Source organism: Tursiops truncatus, chromosome 5, assembly GCF_011762595.2.
Source record: "Tursiops truncatus isolate mTurTru1 chromosome 5, mTurTru1.mat.Y, whole genome shotgun sequence".
Classification (NCBI taxonomy): domain Eukaryota; kingdom Metazoa; phylum Chordata; class Mammalia; order Artiodactyla; family Delphinidae; genus Tursiops; species Tursiops truncatus.
In genome coordinates, this window is record NC_047038.1 from 1,303,680 (window position 1) to 1,330,885 (window position 27,206).

Below are 27,206 nucleotides of genomic sequence, written 5' to 3' on the forward strand. Positions count from 1 at the left end.
GAAGTAAGACTGTCACTGTTTGCCGATAACATGATACTATACATAGAAAATCCTAAAGATGCCACCAGAAAATTACTAGAACTAATCAATGAATTTGGTAAGGTTTCAGGATACAAAATTAATGCATAGAAATCTCTTGCATTCCTATACAATAACAACGAAAGATCAGAAAGCGAAACTAAGGAAACAATCCCATTTACCATCGCAACAAAAAGAATAAAAAAAGAATAAAATACCTAGGAATAAACCTACCTAAGGATGCAAAAGACCTGTACTCAGAAAACTATAAAACACTGATGAAAGAAATCAAAGATAACATAAACAGATGGAGACATATGCCATGCTCCTGGATTGGAAGAATCAATATTGTGAAAATGACTATACTACCCAAAGCAATCTACAGATTCAATGCAATCCCTATCAAATTACCAATGGCATTTTTCATAGCAGTAGAACAAAAAAGTTTACAATTTGTATGGAAACACAAAAGACCCTTAATAGCCAAAGCAATCTTGAGAAAGAAAAACGGAACTGGAAGAATCAGGCTCCCTGACTTCAGACTATACTACAAAGCTACAGTACTCAAGACAGTATGGTACTGGCACAAAAACAGAAATACAGATCAATGGAACAGGATAGAAAGCCCAGAGATAAACCCATGCACATATGGGTCACCTTATCTTTGACAAAGGAGGCAAGAATATACAATGGAGAAAAGACAGCCTCTTCAATAAGTGGTGCTGGGAAAACTGGACAGCTACATGTAAAAGAATGAAATTAGAACACACCCTAATACCATACACAAAAATAAATTCAAAATGGATTAAAGACCTAAATGTAAGGCCAGACACTATCAAACTCTTAGAGGAAAACATAGGCAGAACACTCTATGACATAAATCACAGCAAGATCCTTTTTGACCCACCTCCTAGAGAAATGGAAATAAAAACAAAAATAAACAAATGGGATCTAATGAAACTTCAAAGCTCTTGCACAGCAAAGGAGACCATAAACAAGGTGAAAAGACAACCCTCAGAATGGGAGAAAATATTTGCAAATGAAACAACTGACAAAGGATTAACCTCCAAAATATACAAGCAGCTCATGCAGCTCAATAGCAAAAAAACAAACAACCCAATCCAAAAATGGGTGGAAGACCTAAATAGACATTTCTCCAAAGAAGATATACAGATTGCCAACAAATGCATGAAAAGATGCTCAACATCACTAATCATTAGAGAAATGCAAATCAAAACCACAATGAGGTATTACCTCATACCGGTCAGAATGGCCATCATCAAAAAATCTACAAACAATAAGTGCTGGAGAGGGTGTGGAGAAAAGGGAACCCTCTTGCACTGTTGGTGGGAATGTACATTGATACAGCCACTATGGAGAACAGTATGGAGGTTCCTTAAAAACCTAAAAATAGAGCTACCATATGATCCAGCAATCCCACTACTGGGCATATACCCTGAGAAAACCATAATTCAAAAAGAGACATGTTCAATGTCCATTGCAGTACTATTTACAATAGCCAGGACATGGAAGCAACCTAAGTGTCCATCAACAGATGAATGGATAAAGAAGATGTGCCACATATATACAATGGAATATTACTCATGAGTAAAAAGAAATGAAATTGAGTTATTTGTAGTGAGGTGGATGGACCTAGAGTCTCTCATACAGAGTGAGGTGAGTCAGAAAGAGAAAAACAAATACCATATGCTAACACACATATATGGAATTTAAAAAAGCGGTACTGATGAACTTAGTGGCAGGGCAGGAATAAAGATGCAGATGTAGAGAACAGACTTGAGGGCACACGGGGGAAGGGGAAGCTGGGACAAAGTGAGAGAGTAGCACTGACATATATACACTACCAAATGTAAAGTGGATGGCTAGTGGGAAGCAGCTGCACAGCACAGGGAGATCAGCTCAGTGGTTTGTGACCACTTAGAGGGGTGGGATAGGGAGGGTGGGAGGGAGACGCAAGAGGGAGGGGATATGGGGATATAGGTATATGTGCAGCTGATTCACTTTGTTATAAAGCAGAAACCAACACACTACTGTAAAGCATTTATACTCCAAAAAAGATGTGAAAAAAAAAAAGATTCACAAAGGAACTAAAGCAAAAATCCAGCTAAACAATGGCTGGATTTTAACATTTCCAATCAGTACATTTTTAAAACTGTAACATTAAAAAAATTTTTTTAAACACTAACTAGAAGAAGAATGAGGACTCTGGATACTAGAGAATTCATAAAAATACAATGTGAAAGGTCAGATATTTTGAATTACAAAATGTTGATAAATTTTTTTAAACACTAACTAGAAGAAGAATGAGGACTCTGGATACTAGAGAATTCATAAAAATACAATGTGAAAGGTCAGATATTTTGAATTACAAAATGTTGATAAATTCTGAGCCAGTACCGCGAATGGCACTGCAGTGAAATGCAGGCATTGACAAAAACTGGCCTTGTCGACGTGGAAACATTAGAAGGGACATCTAAAGCCATGCCTGATAAGGAGGTATTAGATGATGAAGAGATGGTAAGAATACGGCTCCTGGCAGGTGCTCGGCACCTTCCCAGGAGAAGGTCTTGTAAAAACACAGTAGGCATGAGAGGGACGCACAAAACAGACTGACAGGCGTGACCCCTGAAGTATCAGAGTCAGGGGAAGAGGGGAATCTAGACCAACGGGAGACCAATGACCAACTCAGGCCAGGGACGAAGGCGTGATGGTCCAGCACGGAGAAGGGTTTGGCCCCCATCGTCAACACGTTGCCATCTCGATGATGTCCTGAACCAGGTGACCCTGAGACACTGGAAGACGACTTGAGAGTGGATCACACGTCCAGTTTTTCATTCAATCAAAACTTGGCGCCTACCGTGTTCCAGGTACAGAGCCAGGCCTGGAAATAGTCAGTGAAGCAGGCGGGAAAGGTCTCTGTTCTCATGAAATTTACAATCCAGTGAGGTACACAGAAGTAAACAGGCAGTTAAACCACAATGTAATAAGCATCACGAAGGGGGAGTTCAGGGACTACCTCAGAGGGACACAAGACTGAGGTTCTGATAAAACAAATACTGATTAATGTACTCTCCGAGGCGAAGAGGACAGAAAGAATGCAGGGTTTTAGGTGGATTAAAAATTATTAGATGGGAGCTTCTACTTCCACCTGGGAAGTATACAATTGAAAAGCACCCTAATAATTAGAAAAGACAGATAATCTATAAAATCATCATTTTCTTGAGCCCAGCAGAGAGCTGAGTATCCAACAGAGAACTGATAGTGCACGCCTGTGAGCAAACTACCAAAGGCTAGGAAAAAGCCATCTAAAGGGGTTGGAAACTGTGTATAACACTCACACAGGGACAGGAAAGTCTCCTGTTCCCACCAGTCATTTTTTTTTAAGCTCTTTTATTTATTTATTTATTTATACTTTGGCTGCACCAGGTCTTAGTTGTGGCATGCGGGATCTTTTAATTGAGGCATACAGGCTTCTTAGTTGTGGCATGTGGACTTCTTAGCTGCAGCATGCAGACTCTTTAGTTGCAGCATGCAAACTCTTAGTTACGGCATGCATGCAGGATCTAGTTCCCCAACCAGGGATTGAATCCTGGCGCCCCGCATTGGGAGAGTGGAGTCTTACCCACTGGACCACCAGGGAAGTCCCCCATCAGCCATTCTTAGAAAACTCATAATCTATAGACAATAGGTAGAATACTCAGAAGGTCTTTCCTCAGGGATGGGGAATAATTAGTTTTATAAGAAGCACTTCTCTGGGCCTGCCCAACAAATCATAAAACCAAGACCAGAAAGGAAAAAACTGTTTCCAAGTAACCTAACCCAGAGCAAAGCTCAGGATATTTACAGTAATGCATAAAGTTCCATCACCCAATAATGTAAAATCCACAGTGTCTGGTATCCAAACAAAGATGACCACGCACACAAGGAAGCAGGAAAATGGAGTCCTAACTAGAGTAATCATCTACTGAATGGACACATCATCTATAATGGACACAGATGCTGAAATTACAGACAAGGACACTGAAACAGTTACTACAACTGTATCCAATATATTAAAGATGAAGTAGAGACATGGATGGCATAAAAAAGATCCAAAGTAAATTTCTATAAATGAAAACTGTAACATATAATTAACGTGGAAAAGATACTCAATGGGATTAACAACAGATTTGACATGACAAAATAAAAGATTAGTGAACTATAGGATATAACAATAGAAACTATCCGAATTGAAACAGGAAAAATATCCAAGGAAAAGAGGAAAAATGAGTTTCAGTGAGCTATGAGACAAATACAAGTGACCTACTATATGTAATTATAAGTGGAGTTCCCAGAGGAGAGGAGAAAGAAGGAACACAAAAAGTACGTGAATAAATAATTGCCAATCATTTTACAAATTTGATTAAAACTATAAACCCACAGATCCAAGAAACTGAAACATAGAAACATGAAAAAATTACACCAAGGTACATCATAATCAAATTTCTCAAAAGTAGTGATTAAGAGAAAATGTTAAAAACAGCCAGAAAAAAAAGACACATTACAGATGGAGAAACGAAGATAATGATGACAGACTTCTCAGCAGAAACAATGAGAGAAGAGAGTGAAGTAACATCTTCAAAGTATTGAAAGAAAAAACTTTCAACTGAGAATTTGAGAATTTTATACCTCACAAAAGTAACTTTTAAAAACAAAGGTGAAATAAAGATATTTTCAGACCTACAAATGCTGAAAGAATTCATCAACAGCAAACCCACAGTATAAGAAATGTTAAAGGGTATCCTTTAGGCAGAAGGAAAATGATACCAAGTAGAAATCTGGATGTACACAAGGAAATGAGCACTGAAAATATACATGGGCAAATATTCAAGATTTTTCTTATTATTTAAATCTACTTAAGAGATATGGACTATTCAAACAAAAATAAAATGTATTGTGGAATTTATAACTTAGGTATAAAGTAAAATAAAAGACAATCATAGCACAAAGGCCAGGAGGAGAAATGGGACTGTACTAGTGTAGGGTTCTTATACAATACTATATGTGGGATGACACAACTACTTGAAGATAGACTGTGGTAAGTTAAAGTTGTAGGCTGTGAACCCTAAATTAACCACTAAAATAACAAAAAAGAGTTACAGCTAATACATCAAAAAAGATAAAAGAGAATCATTAAAAAACTTTAATGAATTTAAACTTTAAAAATTTTTAATCATTAAAAATCAAAAAATCATTAAAAAACTCAATCCAAATCCAGAAAAAGAGGAAAAGGGGGACAAAGAACAATTGGGATAAATATAAAACACAAAGCAAGACAACAGACTTAAATCTAATCCTATGAATAATCACAATAAATGTAAATGGACTGATAAGAACCTGCTGTATAAAAAAATAAATAAAATAAAATTCAAAAAAAATGTAAATGGACTGAACGTCCTAATCAAAAGGCAGATATTATCAAAAGGGATAAAAAAGCAGGACCAACTACATACTTCCTACAATAAATGTACTTTATATATAATGAGATAGTTTAAAAGTAAAAGGATGGAAAATGCCCTGCTAACGCTGGTCAAAAGAAAACTGCAGTGGCTATTTTAACATTAATATTAAATTACATTTTTATTAATTTTATTATTTCTAAAATTATCTTTGATGTATTTTGTTAATTATTTTTATTTTATTTATTTATTTTATTTTTTTATTTTTTTTATTTTTTGCGGTACGCGGGCCTCTCACTGCTGTGGCCTCCCCCGTTGCGGAGCACAGACTCCGGATGCGCAGACCCAGCGGCCATGGCCCACGGGCCCAGCCGCTCTGCGGCATGTGGGATCCTCCCGGACCGGGGCACGAACCCGCGTCCCCCGCATCGGCAGGCGGACTCTCAACCACTGCGCCACCAGGGAAGCCCTGTTAATTATTTTTAAATTAATATTTTAATATTAGACAAAATATATTTCAGATCAAATAAATATTACCAGGTATAAAAAGGGCATTTCATAGAAATAAAAGGGTAAATTCATCAGGCGGACAAAATTCTTAATGTTTCTGCTCCTTATAAAAGAGCAAAAACTACAAGGATATAGAAGAGGTAGAACTGTAAGGAGAAAAAGAAAATTCCACAGTTGTGCTGCAGAATTCAATACCCTTCTCTCAACAATGGACTGAACAATCAGACAAAATCAGCAGGGATATAGTAGACTCGGACAGCACCATCAACCAACTTGATCTAATTGGTATTTACAAAACATTCCACCCACATTAACAGAATGAACGTTCTTTTCAAGTGCACATGGAACAGTTACCAAGATAGACCATTTTCTGGGCAAGAAAACAAGTCTGAATGAATTTAAAAGGATTCAAGCCATGCAGAGTATATCCTTTGACCACAGTGAAATTACATTAGAAATCAGTAACAGTTAGATAACTGGAAAATCACCAATTACTTGGAAACTAAGTAACAAACTTCTAAACAGCCCATGGGTCAAAGAAGACATACTAGAAAAGATTCTGAACTAAATGAAAGTGAAATACAACATACCAGAATTTACTGAATGCCAGAAAGCAGTACCTGGGATTAAATTTATATCACTGAATGCCTATATCAGGCGATGGAAGAAATTTTCACATATTGAGGTTTGGAGAAGTCATCCTGGCTTACACACGATTTGGCTTGAACTTTATGCTAACTAGCACAGCCTCTCTTATGGCCTGTCAAATAGGCATTGTACATCTGCTTTAACCAGTACAGAAAAGAATGCATTTAGAAATCAAAATGGGGCAACTGTGGTTCAGGCATCCAGGATGAAGTTGGGTGGCCAGTGTGGATGTGGTTTCAGACACATTCCTACATCACTGAGAATGTGAATTTCCTGAACTGTATAAAGCTCCAGGACACCGCCAGCCATTCTCAAAACCGTATCTGCTAGCAGCTGCCAGCTACAACCTTATGGTCTCAAGGTCCCCCCCCACCCCCGCTTGTAACTATGCAACCATCTCAGACCCCAACTAAACCATGCTTAACAAGCACCCTTACTTCTTGCCACATCCAATTATAATTCCCTATAGACAACTCATGCAACTAACTGTAACCTTGAGTATTTTGCCTTCATACACCTCCCCCATTTTGTAGTCTGACAGAACACAACTCAAGTGCTTCTTGAATCTGTGTCTCCTGGGCTACAGTCCTCAGTTTGGGTCAAATAAAACTCTTTTCTATCTTATTTTAGATTGTTAATTAATTATTTCCATTGACATCAGGAAAGAAGAAAGATGGTCCCAACTCCAAAAGGGACATGGAGAAACAGGGCATTTATTTTAAAATAACTCACAGGGATGTAATGTGCAGCACAGGAAATATAGTCAATAATATTGTGATAACGCTGTATGGTGTGTAATGTTAAAATATCAAATCACTATGTAGTACACCTAAAACTAATATAATATTGCAAGTTAACTATACTTCAATTTTTAAAAAAGGTGAAACAGGACCCTGTCAGAGGAACTGCAGGGATTCCATGAGCTGTTGCTGAGAGAGAAAAGCGAGAGGCAGAAAAATAGAATTCTAATTCTGTAAAATAAGAATGACAAAGTCATTTTGTGTCTCTGTGTGTGTGTGTGTATATATATATATATATATATATATATATATACACATATGGGTCTGTATAAGATTTTATTATAAATCTGGAGGAAAATATGGATGTACACTCTATAGGCTGCTAACATGAGCTTCCAATGGCACTGGGCCTGAGGGTGAGGGGCTGAGATATGGGTGTGGTGAGGGAGTGTCTGCAATAAAAAACATGTATGATATAATCCCAGTCATGTAAATGTGTGTGCAGTGTGAGTGCACGCACATACGTGTGTGCATAAAGAAATAGAGTATGGTCACTAAAATGTTAATGATGTGGCATTTCAGGTGACTTTTACTTTGTTATTTATATTTTTATCTATTGTTTGAAGTCTTTAGAATTATATATTATTTGTATAATGAAAAAGCCATTTTAAGTATAGCAAACATTATATATTTTAAAAATTAAGGGGCAAAAGACAAACGGAGAAAAAGAACTCAGTATTTTACAAAGGGTTGATCTTTATTATATAAAGAGCTTTTCCATACCTATAGAAAAAAATATACATCCTCCAGAGACATGTGCAAAATGACATGAACAGACAACTCACAGAAGATTAACTTTTATATAGTCAACCTCACTTAATGTTTAAAGGAACAGATATTTAAAGATCAAGCCATGAACTAGTAATCAAAATGAAGACTCCCTGTACTGGCAAAGATGTAGGGAACCAAACATTTTACAAATTGACTGGGAACGTAAAACTTTTTTTTCTCTGGAGGACAATTTGGCAATGCAAAGCCTTAAAAATACACATACACTTTGACTCAGAAGTTCCACCTCCAGGAATTTATGCTATGGAAATCAACAGAAAAACATACCAAAAATATTTGTACAAGTAAGTTTATGGCACATACAAAATAATTAAAACTGAAAACGATCTAAATGACCCTCAGTAGGGACAGCCACTAAGTAGAGTACAATGCAGCTGTTAAAATGATGATGTACACTTTGAGTCAAAGGTGGGGGCCAAATGCACACATGATGTTTATCTCCTTTTTCAAAAAATTCAATTGAAATAACAGAAAAATAAATAAGTAAAACTACAGCATCCCAGAAAACCTGGGAGGAGTGCTACCCGCAAGCCCGAGACGTGAGAAATTTCTGGAAGGGAATAAAGCTCAGCAAGAGATAACCTGGAGAGGACACAGGTTCGAGCCCTGGTCTGGGAAGATCCCACATGCCACAGAGCAACTAAGCCCGTGAGCTGCAACTACTGAGCCCGTGTTCTACAACTACTGAAGCCTATGCACCTAGAGCCCGTGCTCTGCAACAAGAGAAGCCACTGCAATGAGAAGCCTGCACACCACAATGAAGAGTGGCCCCCGCTCGCCACAACTAGAGAAAGCCCGTGCAGCAACAAAGACCCAACACAGCCAAAAAAAAAGAGAGATAATCTGGGGAAGCCACCTGTCCAGTACAAATCTGAAAATGAAGAATGGGGTGGGAAGAGGTGTCTGTCCCTCCTGCCCTCAGCACCAGAGTGCGTGACTCTCTGGATGTGAAGACCCCCCCACTAACTCAACACTTCACACGTGTAGTGTCCTGATCCCCCACTAAGTGCCCAAAACATAGTATGTGCTACTAGAGAATGGACTTGAGGACACGGGGAGAGGGAAGGGTAAGCTGGGACAAAGTGAGAGAGTGACATGGACGTCTATACACTACCATAAAAATTTTTTTTAAAAACCACAAAAAAACCCATAGTATGTGCTAAATGAACATTGGCTGAATTAATAAATAGAAAAAACTCCACAGCCTATCAGTATGGGGTCTCCTCTAACAAACAAAAAGTGCACAGACAAACACACATCTAGGCAAAACTGCAGTCCCGACAGAGAAACAGGCATTTAACAAGAGCTAACTTACAGGATGCTTGGCTGACAGTCTTCCGGTCACGGTTCCAGTCTGGTTCCACGTGGAGGAAACGGAGCCCTTTATCAGTTGGAAAGAATCAGCTTATGCTCTGACAGTGCCGTGCGAAGTCACAAACACGCTGGCCCCTTCAGCACACAACGCTCACTGCTCTGTCCAGAGAACCAGGAGCCACGGGCCCTACACTCCCAACCCAATGTCCGTGGGGTTACAAATTCCTGCATGTGATCAGGGTGAAGGAGATTCTCCCTCAGGCTATGCAGAAGCTGCAGTAGGACACGTGGGCTGACGTGCCATGGGGGTCGCAGCGTGGACTCAAGGTGGGGCTGTGCACCCCAGACCGGGGCTGTCACTTGCTGTGTGGCCGCAGACAAGTCACAGAACACCTCTGACTGCAGACTCCTCATGCATGAACTAAAACAACATGTCCCTCAAATGACTATGGAAAAGAGATGCAGTAACAGATGTGAAAGCACGTGGTCAGCAGTAGAGCTTCCACATGAATATGAGATTTTAAGGTATAATGTCAACTTATGCTATAGACCTAAATGATAACAAAATCATGGTTCATAGTTTCAAGAATGTTAGATTATTTAAAGAAATTCTACATGTATCTGAACCCATGTGTAAGCCATATTCCCAATCATGATATCTTTTTTCTTAGCTTTAGTTACCTTTTTCATGCAAGCTAGTAATCCATCTACAAAGGTTGACTTGATCTTGTGAACCTAGATTACAAGACAAAAGTAATCACTTTGTGTTTAAGTGTTTAAATTAGGAACAAGTGTCAAAGCAGTGTCTCACAGAGTGCTGGGCATGTGTCACTGATGTCACCTCAGGTGACTCCAGGAGGCCCTGAAATGGCCTTATGTGGTGCCCAGAATTAAATAACAATGACCAACAGAGAAAGACGTCACCCTACCCCTTTTAAAATAAACTTTGTCCTGGAATAATTCCTTTTACAGAAAAGTTGCAAAGATATAGGGAGAGTTCCCGAGTCCCAGCACCCAGTGTCCCCCGTGGGGCCTCTTTCAGTTCAGGTGCTACCATTTACTCACCACCACCACCCCCAACCCCACGCACACACAGCTGCCCAGCCCTAACAAGGACAGCAGTAAATAACGATGGTCCGAGCGGCAGCAAGTCATACCTGTGAACAGATGGCAGGTATGTGAACGGGGAAAAGAGGAGGAGCTAGAAGCATAGCTAGAGAGAGGGGCATGTCCATAAGTCAGTAAGTGTCAATGCGAGATGATAAAACACCACCAGGCCGGGAGAGGGAGGAGGCTTGTGTGACAGGTTTCTGAACTCGGCGCTGATGGAAGCCGAAGTCACACTGTGGCCACACGAGGATGACACACCAAATATTTCCTTCAGAATTTTTGTTTGTCCTCTTCCCTTTACGACTCCTCTGATTCACAGCAGGGCTGTTTGTAGCCCTGAGGAATATCATGTCTGGGTACAAGAAGCAGTGCTAATATGAGGTCCACATGAACAAACTGCATTCCCTTTAGGACACTGTCAGGGCTACTTCAGCGATGATGGATTTTGTGAACAGAGACGGTGCCATGTGGGCCCCCTTCATTACCAACTTACTGACAAAAAAAAAAAAATCTAACTTACCTGCCTATATTCCAAAATAATTTTGGGTAATGGATGAAGGTCTTGCAGAGCATTTAACTAAAAAATAAGAATAAATATCACCAATATAATTCCTTCATTTAATTTTAACATTCCAAATACTTATTTTCAGCTGGAAAAGTCCTAATAATAAATGGTCTATCTTGAGCATATTTTCCAAAATGAAGACTCATAATAAACTCAGTTTATCAAGTGTCTTAATTTTAATCCCTTACAGAATCATTATTGTACACTTGGGAGCTAAAGGCACTTCACATGAGCTCGGAAATAAGATTCCTCTTGAGATTTAAATTCCTGAAATAAATCCAGGGCATGTAAAGCACCATGTAGGACAGTAAACTAGGAAAATGCCTCCAAATGTGTAACTCAATAGTTTAGGAACCCCAACATCTGCATCACAGTTGTCGAGCACAAAGTCAGGGAGGTAACACTGGAATATGACTATGGGTTTTAAATTTAATTTTAAAAAGTCAAAATACAACGTACATAAAGCACAAGATCATGTAAACACGGTTTGTTAAATTATCACAAAATGAACACACCTGGGTACTGCCACCCAGAGGGAACATCCCAGGTTCCCAGGCAGGCCTCTGGCCCTCCCCCAGAGGTAACCAGCCCCCTGGCCTCCACCAGCAAGACCACTTATTCCAGTTTTTTGTTTGTTTGTTTTGCGGTACGCGGGCCTCTCACTGCTGTGGCCTCTCCCGTTGCGGAGCACAGGCTCCGGACACACAGGCTCAGCAGCCATGGCTCACGGGCCCAGCCGCTCCGCGGCACGTGGGATCCTCCCGGACCAGGGCACGAACCCGTGTCCCCTGCATCGGCAGGTGGACTCTCAACCACTGCGCCGCCAGGGAAGCCCTTCTTCCGGTTTTTGAGCTTTGTATCAATGGAATAGGGTAGGTACTCTTTGTGTGTGGGTTCTTCCGTTCAACATTCTGGTTTTAAGGTTGGTCCTTGTTGTATGATTTACTTGCACTGCTGTATGGAATTATTTGAATGCAGGACAATTACTTACCCATTCCACCCCTGATGGACATGTGTGCTGTTTCCACTGCAGGGCTATTACAAAGAGTGCTGCTGTGAACATTCTGGTACACAGATTTTGGTTAACACACATCCATGGTTCTGTTGAACATGTACGTAAAGAGGAGAGAGGCGCTGGGTCACCTGTAGCAGAGCTGATACCAGCCAGTTCTCCAAGGTAAACACAATGGTTTTTGTCCCCATCAGCAGCACAAAGTTCTCCTTGTTCCACATCTTCGCCAACACATGTTCTCCTAGGTCTTAATTTTAGCCATTCTGGCAAATGTGAAGTGACATTTCAATGTAGTTTTAGTGTGTATTTCCCTGACTAATAAAGTCAGACATGATTCAAATGTTTATTGACCAATTGTATATCTCCTTTCATTAAACCCTGTTCATGTTTTTGTCATTTAAAATGTTGGTTTGTATGTCTTTTTCTTCTTGATGTGTAGGAATTCATTTTTCTGGACAGGGTTTTCTTTAGTTGGCTATATTTAGTGGAAATATCTTCTACCCCTCTGTGGCTTGTTCTTCTATTTGTTTAATAGTGTCTTTTTTATTTATTTATTTTTTAAAATTTTATTTACTTTTGGCTGCATTGGGTCTTTGTTGCTGCACAAGGGCTTTCTCTAGTTGGGGCGAGCGGGGGCTACTCTTCGTTGCAGGTGTGCGGGCTTCTCATTGCGGTGGCTTTTCTTGTTGTGGAGCATGGGCTCTAGGCACTCAGGCTTCAGCAGTTGTGGCGCACAGGCTCAGAAGTTGTGGCTCGTGGGCTGTAGCGCGCAGGCTCAGTAGTTGTGGTGCACAGGTTTAGTTGCTCTGCGGAACGTGGGATCTTCCCGGACCAGGGATTGAACCCGTGTTCCCTGCATTGGCAGGCAGATTCATAACCACTGCGCTACCAGGGAAGTCCAATAGTGTCTTTTCATAAATGGAAATTCTTAATTTTACTATTGCCCAATTGATCAATCTCTTCCTTTATGGCTGATGCATCTTGTGTCCTGTTTAAGGATGTTTAACTACCTCAAGGCCTTGAAGGTATTCTCTTATGGTATCTTCTACAATCTTTGTTTTACTTTTTATATTTAGATATACAATTCATTTGAAATTTATTTTTGTATATGGTGTGAAACAGGGGTCAAGATGCACTGGCCCCTTATGTAATGAGCCCTCCCTCTCAGAGAACATGCACTTTATACACACATGTGCGGGTCTGTTTGTAGATTCCCTATCCTGGACCATTTGTCTATTTGCTTATCCTTGAATTGACACTACTTCGTACTGATTAATTAATTCCTCATAATTTCTATTGCTTCATGATTAGTCTTGATATCCAACAGACCAAGTCCTTCAATAGTGCTTTTTCCCAAGACTATCTTGGCTCTTCTTAGTTGTTTGCATTTCCCTACAAATCTGGGATTCAGCTTGCCAATTTCTACCAAAAGTTCCTGCTAGGGTATTAGTCAGGATCATTCTGAATCTAAAAATCAACTTGGGGGAGAACTGATGACATAACTTTAATGTACTAGCATGAGCCACGGAACTGCATCACTCTCTATGTAATAGACTGAGGCCACGGAGTCTTGGCCAGCCATAGAACATAAACAGGAGGGCCAACACTGGTGTCCTCGGAGCAGGGCTCTACCCAGGGGGAGGACTCCTGCCTCGGTGTAATCCAGAACTGCAGTTTCTCAGAAAAGCTATCCCTAGCGGGATGAAAGTGCATGAAAATCTTAGCCAAGAAAACTGCTTAAGATCAACTAACTCTCTTTATCCTGATACCTTACTCACAAAATAACTTTCTAACCACAGTCTCCCTGTATATCTCGAATCGAGCTGTCTGAGAACACTTGAAAAGGATGAAGTGTTTGATCTCATAACGCTTTGGATAAAGCCCTGCCGCGCTGGTTCATGATCAGAGGCGGAGTGCCGTGGCCGTTGCCGCTCTACAAGCTTTATCAAACGCTCCCTCTGTTGGCTCCTGACCCCACATTCTTCTCAGCTCCCTTCTCTCTCTGTGGTCGTTCCATAGCCTCTGCTTGGCACCTCTTCTCTCTCTGACCCCTAAATGTCAGTTTCTCAGAGTTCAGTTCTGTGGTTATCAGTGCTGGCTGCTTCTAGAATTAGCGGGGGAGCTTCAAAAACATGTCTGGGGCTTCCCTGGTGGCGCAGTGGTTAAGAATCCGCCTGCCAATGCAGGGAACACAGGTTCGAGCCCTGGTCCCGGAAGATCCCACATGCCACGGAGCAACTAAGCCCGTGTGCTACAACTACTGAGCCTGTGCTCTAGAGCCCACGAGCCACAACTGCTGAAGCCCTCGCGCACCATAACTGCTGAAGGCCACACGCCTAGAGCCTGTGCTCTGCAACAAGAGAAGCCACCAAGATGACAAGCCCACGCACCACAACGAAGAGTAGCCCCCGCTCGCTGCAACTAGAGAAAGCCCACGTGCAGCAACAAAGACCCAACTCAGCAATAAATAAATAGATAGATAGATAGATAAATAAGACATTATTAAGCAAGACTAATCCATAAAAAAAAAATGTCCGACTGGGCCACGCAGCCCACAGACTCTGATTTTGTGGATCAGTTGTGGGCCTGGGCATGAGTGTTTTTCCAACGCTCCTGCCAGGGTAGAGGACGACCATCCCAGGGCCAACTACTTCCAGGTGTGCATCTCTAGCACAGGACTTCTCCTCACAGACCCAACTGCTCTGTATCGATGTTTTGTGCACACATCTGTCTTCACATGTCCAAGGCTGAACACTTGACCCCCAACCCCCGTAAACTGTTCCTCTCTTGGTTTTCTCTGGGCAGCGGCCATCACTATCTGCTCAGGTGCACAACTAAGGAAACCAGGAATTACTCTGCATTCACACTCATGTGAACTCACACTCAGAGAAGCTCCTTTCTGTTCTCAAATGCTCTGAGCATGTGTTTGCTCTGCTCCATCCTCACTGCCATCGCCTGGACACTGAGCCAGCAGTGCCCACACTGCAGCGACAGCCTATTAATGGGACTCCTCCATTCTCCAACCAGTGACGAGAGTGGTCTTTTTAAAACATAGCTAACGCCTGTCAGAACGGCCACAATCCAGGACACCGACACCACCATGTGCTGGCGAGGGTGTGGAGCAACAGGAACCCTCGTCACTGCCGGTGGGAACCAGAATGGTGCAGCCACACTGGAGGACAGTTTGGTGGTTTCTTACAAAACTAAATATACTTTTACCATACAATCCAGAAATCAGGCTATTTATTTACTCAAATAAGATGGAAACTTATGTCCACGTGAAAACCTGAACACAAATGTTTTACAGCAGTTTTATTCATAGCTGCTAAAACTTGGAAGCACCCAAGATGTCCTTCAATAGGTGAATAGATAAATAAAACTGTGGTTCATCCAGACAATGGAATATGATTCTGTGCTAGAAAGAAATGAGCTGTGGAAAGACGCGGAAGAAACTTAAGTGCATATTGCTAGCTGAATCAAATCTGAAAAGGCTACATAATGTATAATTCCTATATGACATTTTGGAAAAGACAAAACTATGGAAACAGTAAAAACAGTGGATGCCAGGGGTTGAGGGGAGAGATGAATAGGGAGAACAGAGGCTTTTTAGGGCAGTGAAACCACTCTGTTCGATACTCTAATGGTGGATACGTGTCATTACACATTTGTCCAAACCCATAGCCTGTATAACACCAAGAAGGAAACCTAATACAAACTGCAGACTTTGGGCAATGACGATGTGTCAGTGTGGGTTCATCAGCTGTAACAAATGTAGCCCCTGGTGGGGCATGTTGATGGTGGAGGAGGCTGTGTGTGTTTGGGCTGGGGAGGGGGTATATGAGACTTCTCCGTACCATCTGCTCAATTTTGCGGTGAACCTGAAACTACTCTAAAAAACAAAGTCTAATAAAAGCATATCTAAGCTCATAGTTGCGCCCTTACTTGAATTGTTCCAGGCTGTCCATCTCACCAGAAGACCACATCCCTTCCCACGGGGAGGGGAACAGGGAGGGTGAAGGGAAGTGGGAAGAAGGAGTCCTAATTTTGAACTGAGAACCATGTGCACATGTTGCCTAGCGCAGGTTCATCTTTTTAAATGTACAGAATAGTGTGACTTGTTCAGCTAAGTAAGAGATTAAAGTTAATATAATATGATTCATGTTGATTATGTCTTTGTGAAGAAAAATTCAGGGCATTGTCTGAATTCTGTGCACAGTGAAGCACCTCGACACCAGAGGAGAATCACATTTCCTCTCTTCTGTTGTTGGTTGTCTGGGAGAGCTAAGGAGTAGCAAAGGGAAGGGCAACACTGCCAGCTGGTGCCCAGATGGAGAATAAATCAGGCCAAGACCCCCAGCTCAGGTGCAGTCCGAGTGGAAACGTGTGCTTTCCCAGGTTCTGCCACCCCTGGGACTTGAGGGCACACTGCCATGTGGCGTTGAAACCCACTCCAGAGTCTCTCCAGCAAGGTGGGTCCTGCCCCTTGCCCTCGCTGTGCTCTGTGAACACACAGCCGACAGTTCAGCCCCAGCAAGTGCTAGTTCTAGGCCATTTGGTTCTGGGGATGTAGTGAACAAGTCAGATGAAGTCTTTGATCTGTGCGACCTACATCCTACTGGAACAAGCAAACAAGTGACTAGGTAACTTTATTTTTTAAAATTTTATTGGAGTATAGTTGACTTACAATGTTGCATTAGTTTCAGGTGTACAGCAAAGTAATTCGGTTATACATATACATATACATATATTCCTTCTTTTTTAGATTCTTTTCTCATATAGGTTATCACAGGATACTGAGTAGAGTTCCCTGTGCTATACAGTAGGTCCTTGTTGGTTTTCTATCTTATATATAGTAGTGTGTGTATGTTCATCCCAAGCTCCTGATTTATCCCTCCCCCCAACGTTTCCCCTTTGGTAATCATAAGTTTGTTTTCAATATCTGTAAGTCTGTTTCTGTTTTGTAAATTAAGTTCATTTAAATCATTTTTTAAAAATTAGATTCCACATATGAGTGATATCATGTGATATATACCTTTCTCTGTCTGACTTACTTCACTTATTATGATAGTCTCTAGGTCTATCCGTGTTGCTGCAAATGGCATTATTTTTTTATGGGTGAGTAGTATTCCATTGTATATATGTACCACAGCTTCTTTATCCATTTCTCTGTTGATGGACTTTTAGGTTGCTTCCATGTCCTGCCTATTGTGAACAGTGCTGCTATGAGCGCTGGGATGCATGCACCTTTTCTAACCATGGTTTTCTCTGGATAGATGCCCAGCAGTGGGACTGCTGGATCATACGGTAGTTCTCTTTTTAGTTTTTAAAGGACCCTCCATACTGTTCTCCACAGTGGCTGTGCCAACTTACCTTCCCACCAGCAGTATAGGAGGGGTCCCTTTTCTCCACGCCCTCTCCAGCATTTTGGCAAGTTGTGTGCAGAAAACAAATCAAGGTGAAGGAATAGGTTGTGGCTGGGGGTCTTACTGTCACCTGTGACCAGAGGAGGACTTTCTGGAAGCAATGCTTAAGCTGACAATCAGAAGACAGCTGAGCACACTCCGTGGGAAGTTTTCAGACTGAGGAAGGAGCCTGTGAGAAGTGTCCTCAGTGGGGTGCTGGGAGTGAGGAGTGAGGGAGGTCAAAGAAGGGCCAAGTCCAGACCCAGGGCCTGGGGGAGGCACACTCGAGAGCTTGGATGTTATTCTAAGTGGCATGGAAAGCCACTGGGGGACTTCCCTGGTGGCACAGTGGTTGGGAATCTGCCTGCCAATGCAGGGGACATGGGTTTGAGCCCTGATACAGGAAGATCTCACATGCCGCCGAGCAACAAAGCCCGTGCGCCACAACTACTGAGCCTGCACTCTAGAGCCCGCAAGCCACAACTACTGAGCCTGTGTGCCACAACTACTGAAGCCCGTGAGCCTCGAGCCCACGCTCCACAACAAGAGAAGCCACCGCAATGAGAAGCCCACGCACTGCAACCAAGAGTAGCCCCCGCTCGCCCCAACTACAGAAAGCCCATACACAGCCACGAAGACCCAGCACAGCCAAACAAAAAAAAGAAAAAAAGGAAGCCATTGAAGTTGAAGGCAGGGGATCAACATGACTTTTCTAACACTTTTAAAAGATCATTCTGCCTGGATGTGACGAGTCACCAGCAGGGGTAAGCTCACTGCTGGCTCCCAAGGACCAGGAGGGGGACACCGACCAGGGTGTGGAAGACTTGGGGAAGAGGGAAGATGCGAGGCCCTCTCGGGAGCAGCGTTCCCCAGGGGTGGGCGTTCACTCGGTGACTGATGCCTGGGCCCCGAGGGCCAGGTGTGGGGACAGTTGGCAAGCGTGGTGCCCCGCCAGGGCTGAGACGAGCAGGAAGTGCGGGGCTGGAAGGGCAATGTGCACAGAGGAGTCTGGAGGGAAGCGTTCCTCGGCTGCAAAATCCAACGCTGAACAAGGCACAGAAAGGATAAGCTGGAGCCTCCACAGCCGGCCCTCAGCAGAGCAACACGTGTCCTCTCGCCCACTGGCCAAGCTCCTCGCTGCAGGCTTCCAGCGGTATCATTATACTCACGGGGTTCTGAATATCTATTCACACTCTGCCATTTGATTAAAGCAGCATCTCACTACACCCTGTCTTTTAAAAAATGCATTCCTCTCAAGGGAAGGGCAGCTAAATTTTTCTAAAACAAACTTGGGGAAAGGAGAAGACTGATGACTTTTCCCATTTCCAGTCTCTTATGAGGGCATGAAACAAAAAAGTCATGACTACATTGTCAAGAATTTGGTTTCCAGAACAAAGTTCCATCAAATTATCCTCTGCAGGAAATCAAGGCAATTTATCGCCTCTGGAAAACTGTACCATAAGCCTCTTTGTCCTCCCTTCATAACTGAAGGGCAACCTTGGGGTGGGGGCACCTCTCCTGCCACAGAAAGGAAGTGATGGAACAGAACTGCTCCGTGGTGGCTGCTGCCAGCTTGTGCCACCACAAGGAGCACGGGGCTCTGCAAGGGACTCGCACGTGGTGGGAGGTGCTATTGTCTCGGAGAGTGAGGGGACACTTGTCGACCCTTACCACGGCTTCTGATGTGGACGGGTGTCTCCGGAGCCCAGTTTTGGGAAGAGTCTCCTGTGGACGCAGCAGGTGCAGCTGCAGCTTGCCAAACAGGATCTGCAACAAAAGCCATTTCACGTGATGAGCGGGTCCCAGATTTGAGAGGACCTGAACATCACTATAACAGAGTTAAAGCAACCAGCCAGAGGGGACACACCTGACTAGGTGTGACAAAATGCTTAGATTCTGATTCAGTACTTTTCTTAGATGTAAAAGCTTTGAAGTAATGAATCTCAATGTGAAAGACATGAACAAGTTACATACTTTTCAGATGATCACATAAAATAATGTTTATAAAATCAGAATAAATCTCCCTCTAACCCCTGAACAGGAAGTATATTTAATAAAAGAACTGAAATTTAGCTTTACCTCTCGAAGCTGATTACTGCTTGTTATAAGAAACTGTTCTCCTGCAACAAAATGGGCTTCTTGCTCCAGTTCCTTGAGACGAGACTATGAATGTGACAGACACAATGTTATTAATAGTTTTCACAACTTAAGATTATTTTTCTCAACATGAGATCTTGCAAGAATAAAAAATAATCTAAAATTTACCAAAATGGACATTACGAAATACATATTTTGACTCATGATGCAATACTCAGGCTCAGAATCACTCTCTTAAGTGCAGTGGACCCAAGGAAACAAACTTAAAGAAGTAAAAATAGTAAATAACACACCAAAATGAAGGAGGGAAAGAAGAAGGAATTCTCCAGCAACATTATGACAAGTAAACGGATGCAGCATCAAATCATAAACCTCAAAACTTCCAAAGTATCCCAAGGCAGAAGAGCTAGGACCAAACTGCATGGTGACCACAGTGATCATGATGCAGGACATTCCCTCCCAACAGAGGAGCAGCTGCAGCGGAAACAAGCAACAACGCTCTGAACAACCACACAAACTGGGGCACAGCCCAGGACGAGGGGTGGGCGGCATGCAAGGCCCAGGTGGGAAAACAGCTGATAAATACGGTGCTGATATGAAACAGCTGATAAATACGGTACTGAGCAGAGCAGTAGGACATGCTGAATTTATGAACCCCTCACCCCCTCACCATTTTGGTCAGAAGAAAAGGAGAACATGACCAGGACTTTTAAAAAATTATTATAGGGACTTCCCTGGTGGCGCAGTGGTTAAGAACCCACCTGCCAATGCAGGGGACGTGGGTTTGAGCCCTGGTCTGGGAAGATCCCACATGCCGTGGAGCAACTAAGCCCATGAGCCACAACTACTGAGCCCACGAACCACAACTACTGAAGCCCACGCACCTAGAACCCGTGCTCCAAAACAAGAGAAGCCACAGCAATGAGAAGCCCGTGCACCACAACAAAGAGTAGCCCCTGCTCACTGCAACTAGAGAAAGCCAGCGCGCAGCAACGAAGACCCAAGGCAGCCAAAAATAAATACATAGATTTACATATTTAAAAAAATTATTATAAAAGAAAAGAGAGAGCAGAGTGTAAATCAACCAACTCTGAGGAAATATCATCTGCACTCTACCTTTATCAGACAAGAACTGCCTTTCGGCTGAAATACTGAAAGACGTTTACAAATAGGAGCAGGACAAGTACGATACAAAAAACTAGCAGTAGGCAAAAAGACGAACCCACAGACAATGGCCTCAGTTAAGGTATGCCAGAATTCTATAGTCAAGGGAACAAATGATAAAAAGAAAAACAAGGAACAAAGCATGAAAAAACAGATAATGGGGACTTCCCTGGTGGTCCAGTGGCTAAGAGTCCACACTCCCAATGCAGGGTGCATGGGTCTGATCCCTGGTCAGGGAACTAGATCCCACGTGCCGCAACTAAGAATTCGCATGCTGCAACTAAGGAGCCCACCTGCCGCAACTAAGACCGGGCACAACCAAATAAATAAATAAAATATTTTTTAAATTGTTAAGTGGCTTTTTCTTATTGACAGGAGTTATCTATAGAGTCTGCATATGAGTCCTTTATCACACGCATTGAAAGTACAATCAAAATCCCAGCTGGTTTTTAAAAAGTAGATCAGAGAATTTTATATGGAAATGTGAAGAACCTGGATTGATAAATACCATGTGGAAGAACAAAGATGGAAGACTGTAGGATATCAAGACATATTATAAGCCTACAGTAACTAAGCCAGGGAAGTATTAGCACAGGGACAGACACACAAAACAAAAAAACAGAAAAGAGTCCAGAAAAAACCCCACACATACACAGTGACCTGATTTATGACAAAGACACTACTGTAATTCTTAGTGCAGGAAACAGTGGCACTTTTAATAAATTGTGCTTAAATGAATGGAAATCCATCTGGGAAAAATCTTAACTGTACTTTATACCATGCAGAAAAATTAATTTGAAGTGGAGGATAGGCTTAAAATAATACAGCTTATACAAGAAAACACAGGAGAATATCTTTACTAGAGGTCAGACAAAGAGTACTTAGCACACAAAAATTCTCAAACATTTAAGAAATGGTTCATTGGACTTCATGAAAATGAAGAAATTCTGTTCATCAAAGGACATAGCTATTGAGAGAGTAAAGAGACAAGCTGTAGACAAAGACAGGGCCAGACAGTAAATACTTCAGACTCTATGGGTCACATATGGTCTCTGTCACATATTCTTCTCTACTTCTGTTTGTTTTTTAAAAATTGTAACAACCACTCTTAATTTCAGGCCATATGAAAACAGGCCACAGGATGGATTTGGCCTATAGACCACTGTTTGTCAAACCCTGGACTGGGAGAAAGTACTTTCAATATATCTTACAAAGGACCCACATACAGAATATATAAACAATTCCTATAAGTAAATAAGAAAAAGCTGACATAAACTTTTAAATAGGCAAATTCTTTGAAAAATTGGATCACAAAAAGAATATATCCAAAATACCATCAAGCGTATGAAAAGGTGCTCACTATTATTACTTATCAGGGAAATGCAAATTAACTCCACAGTGAAATGCGACTACAGACCCACCAGGATAGCTAAAGTGAAAAAGACTGACAGTACTGTGCTGGTGAGGATGTAGCAAATGGGACTAGAAAATGTTATAACCAATTTGAAGGGCTATTTGGAAGTACCTACTATCGCCAGATATACGCATACCCTGTAACCCAGCAATTCCACTTCTGGATAGAAAACCAAGAGCTCTCTTATCCACCACAGGTTATAGTTACACCACATGAATAGTCGCAGCCACGGCGATCACAGTGGCCAACAATGGGAGAGGGTGTAAGGAAATTATGGCACCTTCTTACAATAGGTGCTACAAGCAATTTTCATTGGCATGCACTTCCGCTACATTCAACCAAACTGGTGAATCCCAAAGACAGAATGTGAGCAAAAGGAGCCAGAACCAAAGAGCCCATGCTGTGTGGTTTACATGAAGCTCAGAATCACCAAGGACAGGGTCAGATGAATGGCTATCTGGGGGTACAGACTGGGAGGGGACAGGAAGGAGACTTCCGGGTGCTGGAAATATTCTATACCTTGATCTGGGTGGAGGTTACATGGATGTGTACGTATATAAAAATACGTCAAGCTGTACACTTAAGATTTGTACCAAGCAGATTCAGGGAAGATGGCAGAGTAGGAGGCACCTGTGAGGTGAGACTTCATCTCCCACCTGGACAGCAACTGCAGGGGAAGAACCCTCTGATGTAATCGTCTGGGAACTCTGGAGTCTGCTGATGGCTTCCAGGGGAAGCCTTGGATGGTAAACCGCAGTTCATTTTGGTCAGTTTCAGCTCTTGGTACCATAGAAGCTACCCACCCCACCTCCCCCAGACAGGAGGCCCGAGGCCAGGAGGCCATGCACCTGTTTCTGGAGCAGCCTGCCCACAGCCTGCAGGAACTGGTGGGGCAAAAAAGACCCTGTACAGATATTGGAGGCCTCTGCTCTGATCACTGATTGCTGCTTCTGATCACAGAGGTGCAGATGAACAGGCCATTGTTGTTGCACTTCCCCCATTATTGCAAGACCCTCTCCCTCCAGCTTAAGTGACTTCCAGGGGACTTAAAGGGCTAGTGCCTTTTTTAACCCCTCTGCATTTTTTGCTTTTTCTCCTTTGAAGCCAGATATTAAAGACAAGGACATTCAAAAATAACTTCACATACATGGGGAAAATTAGAAAGTGACCGTGCATGCCAAGGAAAAGGCTCAGAAAAGAACTGTGAAGACCTTAGGTTTATACTTTAGGTTGATCCTCAACACAGAGACAACCTGCAGCAAATTAAAAAACCCAAGACAATAAACAGAAACAATAACACACAGAAAGAGCAAACTGTGGGAAAGGAGAGAATCTGATTTCCAGAGTTACCACATTATTAGATCCAAATGTCCAATGTTCAACAAAAATATCACAAGACAAACACAGAAACAGGAAAATATGGTGTATTCAAAGGAAAAAAAAACCCAGAAACTATCACTGAAAAAAAAGACCTAATGGCAGATATATACCAGACACCTTTAAAACAACCATCTTAAAGATGCTCAAAGAACTAAAGAAGGGTGTGAAGAAAGTCAAGAAAACAATGTGTGAACAAAATAGAAATATTAATAAAGAGACAGAAAATGTAAAAAGAAACTAAAAAAGAAATTTTTGGAGCTTAAAAGTATGATAATTGAAATTAAAAAGTCACTTGAGGGTTCAAAGAGAGATTTGAGCAGGCAGAAGAAAGAATCAGTGAACTTGAAGAGAGAATAATGAAAATTATTGAGGCTGAGGAGCAGAAAGAAAAAAAATATTGAAGAAAAGTGAACAGAGCTTAAGGGTCCTGTGGGATACCATCAAGCAGACCAATCCACACACTGTGGGAGCCCCAGAAGGAGAAGAGAAAGAAAAGGATAGCAAGAATATTTGAAGATATAATAGCTGAAAACCCCTCAAAAATTTTTTTACATCTTTATTGGAGTATAACTGCTTTACAATGTTCTGTTAGTTTCTGCTGTATAACGAAGTGAATCAGCTATATGTATCCATATATCCCCCATGCCCTCCTTCTTTTTTTAAATAAATTTATTTGTTTGTTTGTTTATTTATTTTTGGCTGTGTGGGGTCTTTGTTGCTGTGCGCAGGCTTTCTCTAGTTGTGCAAGTGGGGGCTACTCTTCGTTGTGGTGAACAGGTTCTAATCGTGGTGGCTTCTCTTGTTGCGGAGCACGGGCTCTAGGTGCACAGGCTTCAGTAGTTGTCGCTCACGGGCTCTAAAGTGCAGGCTCAGTAGTTGTGGTGCATGGGCTTAGTTGCTCTGTGGCATGTGGGATCTTCTCATACCAGGGCTTGAACCCGTGTCCCCCGCATTGGCAGGCGGATTCTTAACTACTGCACCACCAGGGAAGTGCCCTCCCTCTTGAGCCTCCCTCCCACCCTCCCTATCCCACCCTTCTAGGTGGTCACAAAGCACCAAGCTGACCTCCCTGTGCTATGCAGCTCCTTCCCACTAGCTACCTATTTCTTGCTGTGATTTATGTCACAGAGTGTTCTGCCTATGTTTTCCTCTAAGAGTTTGATAGTGTCTGGCCCTAATCCATTTTGAATTTATTTTTGTGTATGGTATTAGGGAGTGTTCTAATTTCATTCTTTTACATGTAGCTGTTCAGTTTTCCCTGCACCACTTATTGAAGAGGCTCTCTTTCCCCCACTGTATATTCTTGCCTCCTTTGTCAAAGATAAGGTGACCATATGTGTGTGGGTTTATCTCTGGGCTTTCTATCCTGTTCCATTGATCTATATTTCTGTTTTTGTGCCAGTACCATACTGTCTCGATTACTGTACCTTTGTACTATAGTCTGAAGTCAGGGAGCCTGATTCTTCCAGCTCCGTTTTTCTTTCTCAAGATTGCTTTGGCTATTTGGGGTCTTCTGTGTTTCCTTACAAATTGTAAAATTTTTTGTTCTAATTCTGTGAAAAATGCCCTTGGTAGTTTGATAGGGATTGCATTGAATCTGTAGATTGCTTTGGGTAGTAGAGTCATTTTCACAATGTTGATTCTTCCAATCCAAGAACATGTTATATCTCTCCCTCTGTTTGTGTCATCTTTGATTTCTTTCATCAGTGTCTTATAATTTTCTGCATACAGGTCTTTTGTCTCCCTAGGTAGGTTTATTCTTAGGTATTTTATTCTTTTTGTTGCAATGGTAAATGGGAGTGTTTCCTTAATTTCTCTTTCAGAATTTTCATCATTAGTGTATAGGAATGCAAGAGATTTCTGTGCATTAATTTTTTATCCTGCTACTTTACAAAATCCATTGATTAGCTCTAGTAGTTTTCTGGTAGAATCTTTAGAAAACTAAAGATGAAAACTCCTCAAATTTGATGAAATACATGAATACAAACATCAAAGAAGCTCAAAAACTTCAAGTAAGATGAACTCAAAGAGATGAACATGAAGACATAATATAATCAAACTTTCAAAAGACAACGACAAAAGAGAATTTTGAAAGCAATGAGAGAAAAGTGTCATCACATACAAGGGATCCTCAATAAGATTATCCTCAGAGTTCTCATCAGAGACATTGGAGGCCAGAAGACAGTAGGTTAATATATTCAAAGTGCTAAAAGAGAAAACTGTAAACCCAAAATCCTTATCTGGCAAAACTGTCCTCCAAGAGTGAGAGAGAAATTAAGACATTTCCAGATAAACAAAAGCTGAGGGAGATGTGAACACTACACCTGCCCTGGAAGAAATGCTCAAAGAAGTCCTGCAAGGTGAAATGAAAGGACACTATACAGTAACCTAAAGCTAAATGAAGAAATAATGATCTCAGTAAAGGTAAATACGTGAATTATAAAAGCCAGTATTATAACTATTTGTAACTATACTTTTTGTTTTCTATATGATTTAAGAAAAAAACAATTATGAGTATAAAAGTTAGTAGTACTGTAACTTTAGTTTGTGACTCCAAATCTTCCTTTCTACATAATTTTAAAAAATTATTAGTTTATATTTTGGGACCCACAATGTATAAAGATGTAATTTTGTGACATCAATAACTGGAAGTGGGGGGACAGAGCTGTAAAAGAGCACAGTTTTTGTATGTCATTGAAGTTAAGCTCATATAAATTCAAATTGGAGTGTTATAACTTTAGGGTGTTAGATGTCATCCCCATGGTAACCACAAAGAAAAAACTATAGAATATATACAAAAGGAAATGAGAAAGGAATTTAAACATTTCTACAAGAAATCAACTAAACACAAAGGAAGACAGTAATGCAGGAAATGAAGGACAAAAAAGCTATAAGGCATATAGAAAACAAATAGCAAAATGATAGAAGTCAGTCCTTCCTTATCAGTAATTAATTAAATGTAAATGGATTAACTCTCCAATTGAAAGACAGAGATTGGCAGAATGGATAAAAAACCATGGTCCAACTATATGCTGTCTGCAAGAGACTCACTTTAAATTCAAAGAGACAAACAGGTTGAAATTGAAAGGATGGAAAAAGATATTCCATCCAAATATTAATGAAAACAGAGCAGGGATGGCTGTATTAATATCAGACAAAATAGAACTTAAATAAAAACTGGTTACAAGAGACAAAGGATGACATTATATTTTCAATACAGCAAGAAGATATAATATAAGCATTTACATACCTAATGACAAACCATTAAAATATATGAAGAAAAACTAACAGAAATGAAGGGAGAAATGGATAGTTCTACAGTAATAGTTGGGGACTTGAATACCTCACTCATGATAATGGATAGAACAACTAAACAGAAGGTAAGTAAGGAAATAAGAACTTAAGCAATGATAAACCAACTAGAGCTAACAGACATGTACATAACACTCTACCCGACAATAACATGCACATGGGATATTCTTCTCAAGTGAACATGGGATGTTTTCCAAAATAGACTACATGTT

The 27,206-nt window shown here is 41.4% G+C and overlaps 1 protein-coding gene across 2 annotated transcripts in view; it reads right to left on the reverse strand.

The window, feature by feature from the left end:
- Positions 1-27,206, reverse strand: part of POLN (DNA polymerase nu) — a 172,843-nt gene that overhangs the window by 84,534 nt on the left and 61,103 nt on the right. For both annotated transcript variants that reach the window (XM_033856528.2, XM_073804755.1), the window contains 5 exons: positions 19,707-19,790; positions 19,299-19,394; positions 11,169-11,225; positions 10,220-10,273; positions 9,540-9,605 (listed from right to left, as the gene is read on the reverse strand). In XM_033856528.2, the coding sequence (XP_033712419.1) occupies positions 9,540-9,605; positions 10,220-10,273; positions 11,169-11,225; positions 19,299-19,394; positions 19,707-19,790 (357 nt within the window). The remainder of the gene's footprint in view (positions 1-9,539; positions 9,606-10,219; positions 10,274-11,168; positions 11,226-19,298; positions 19,395-19,706; positions 19,791-27,206) is intronic.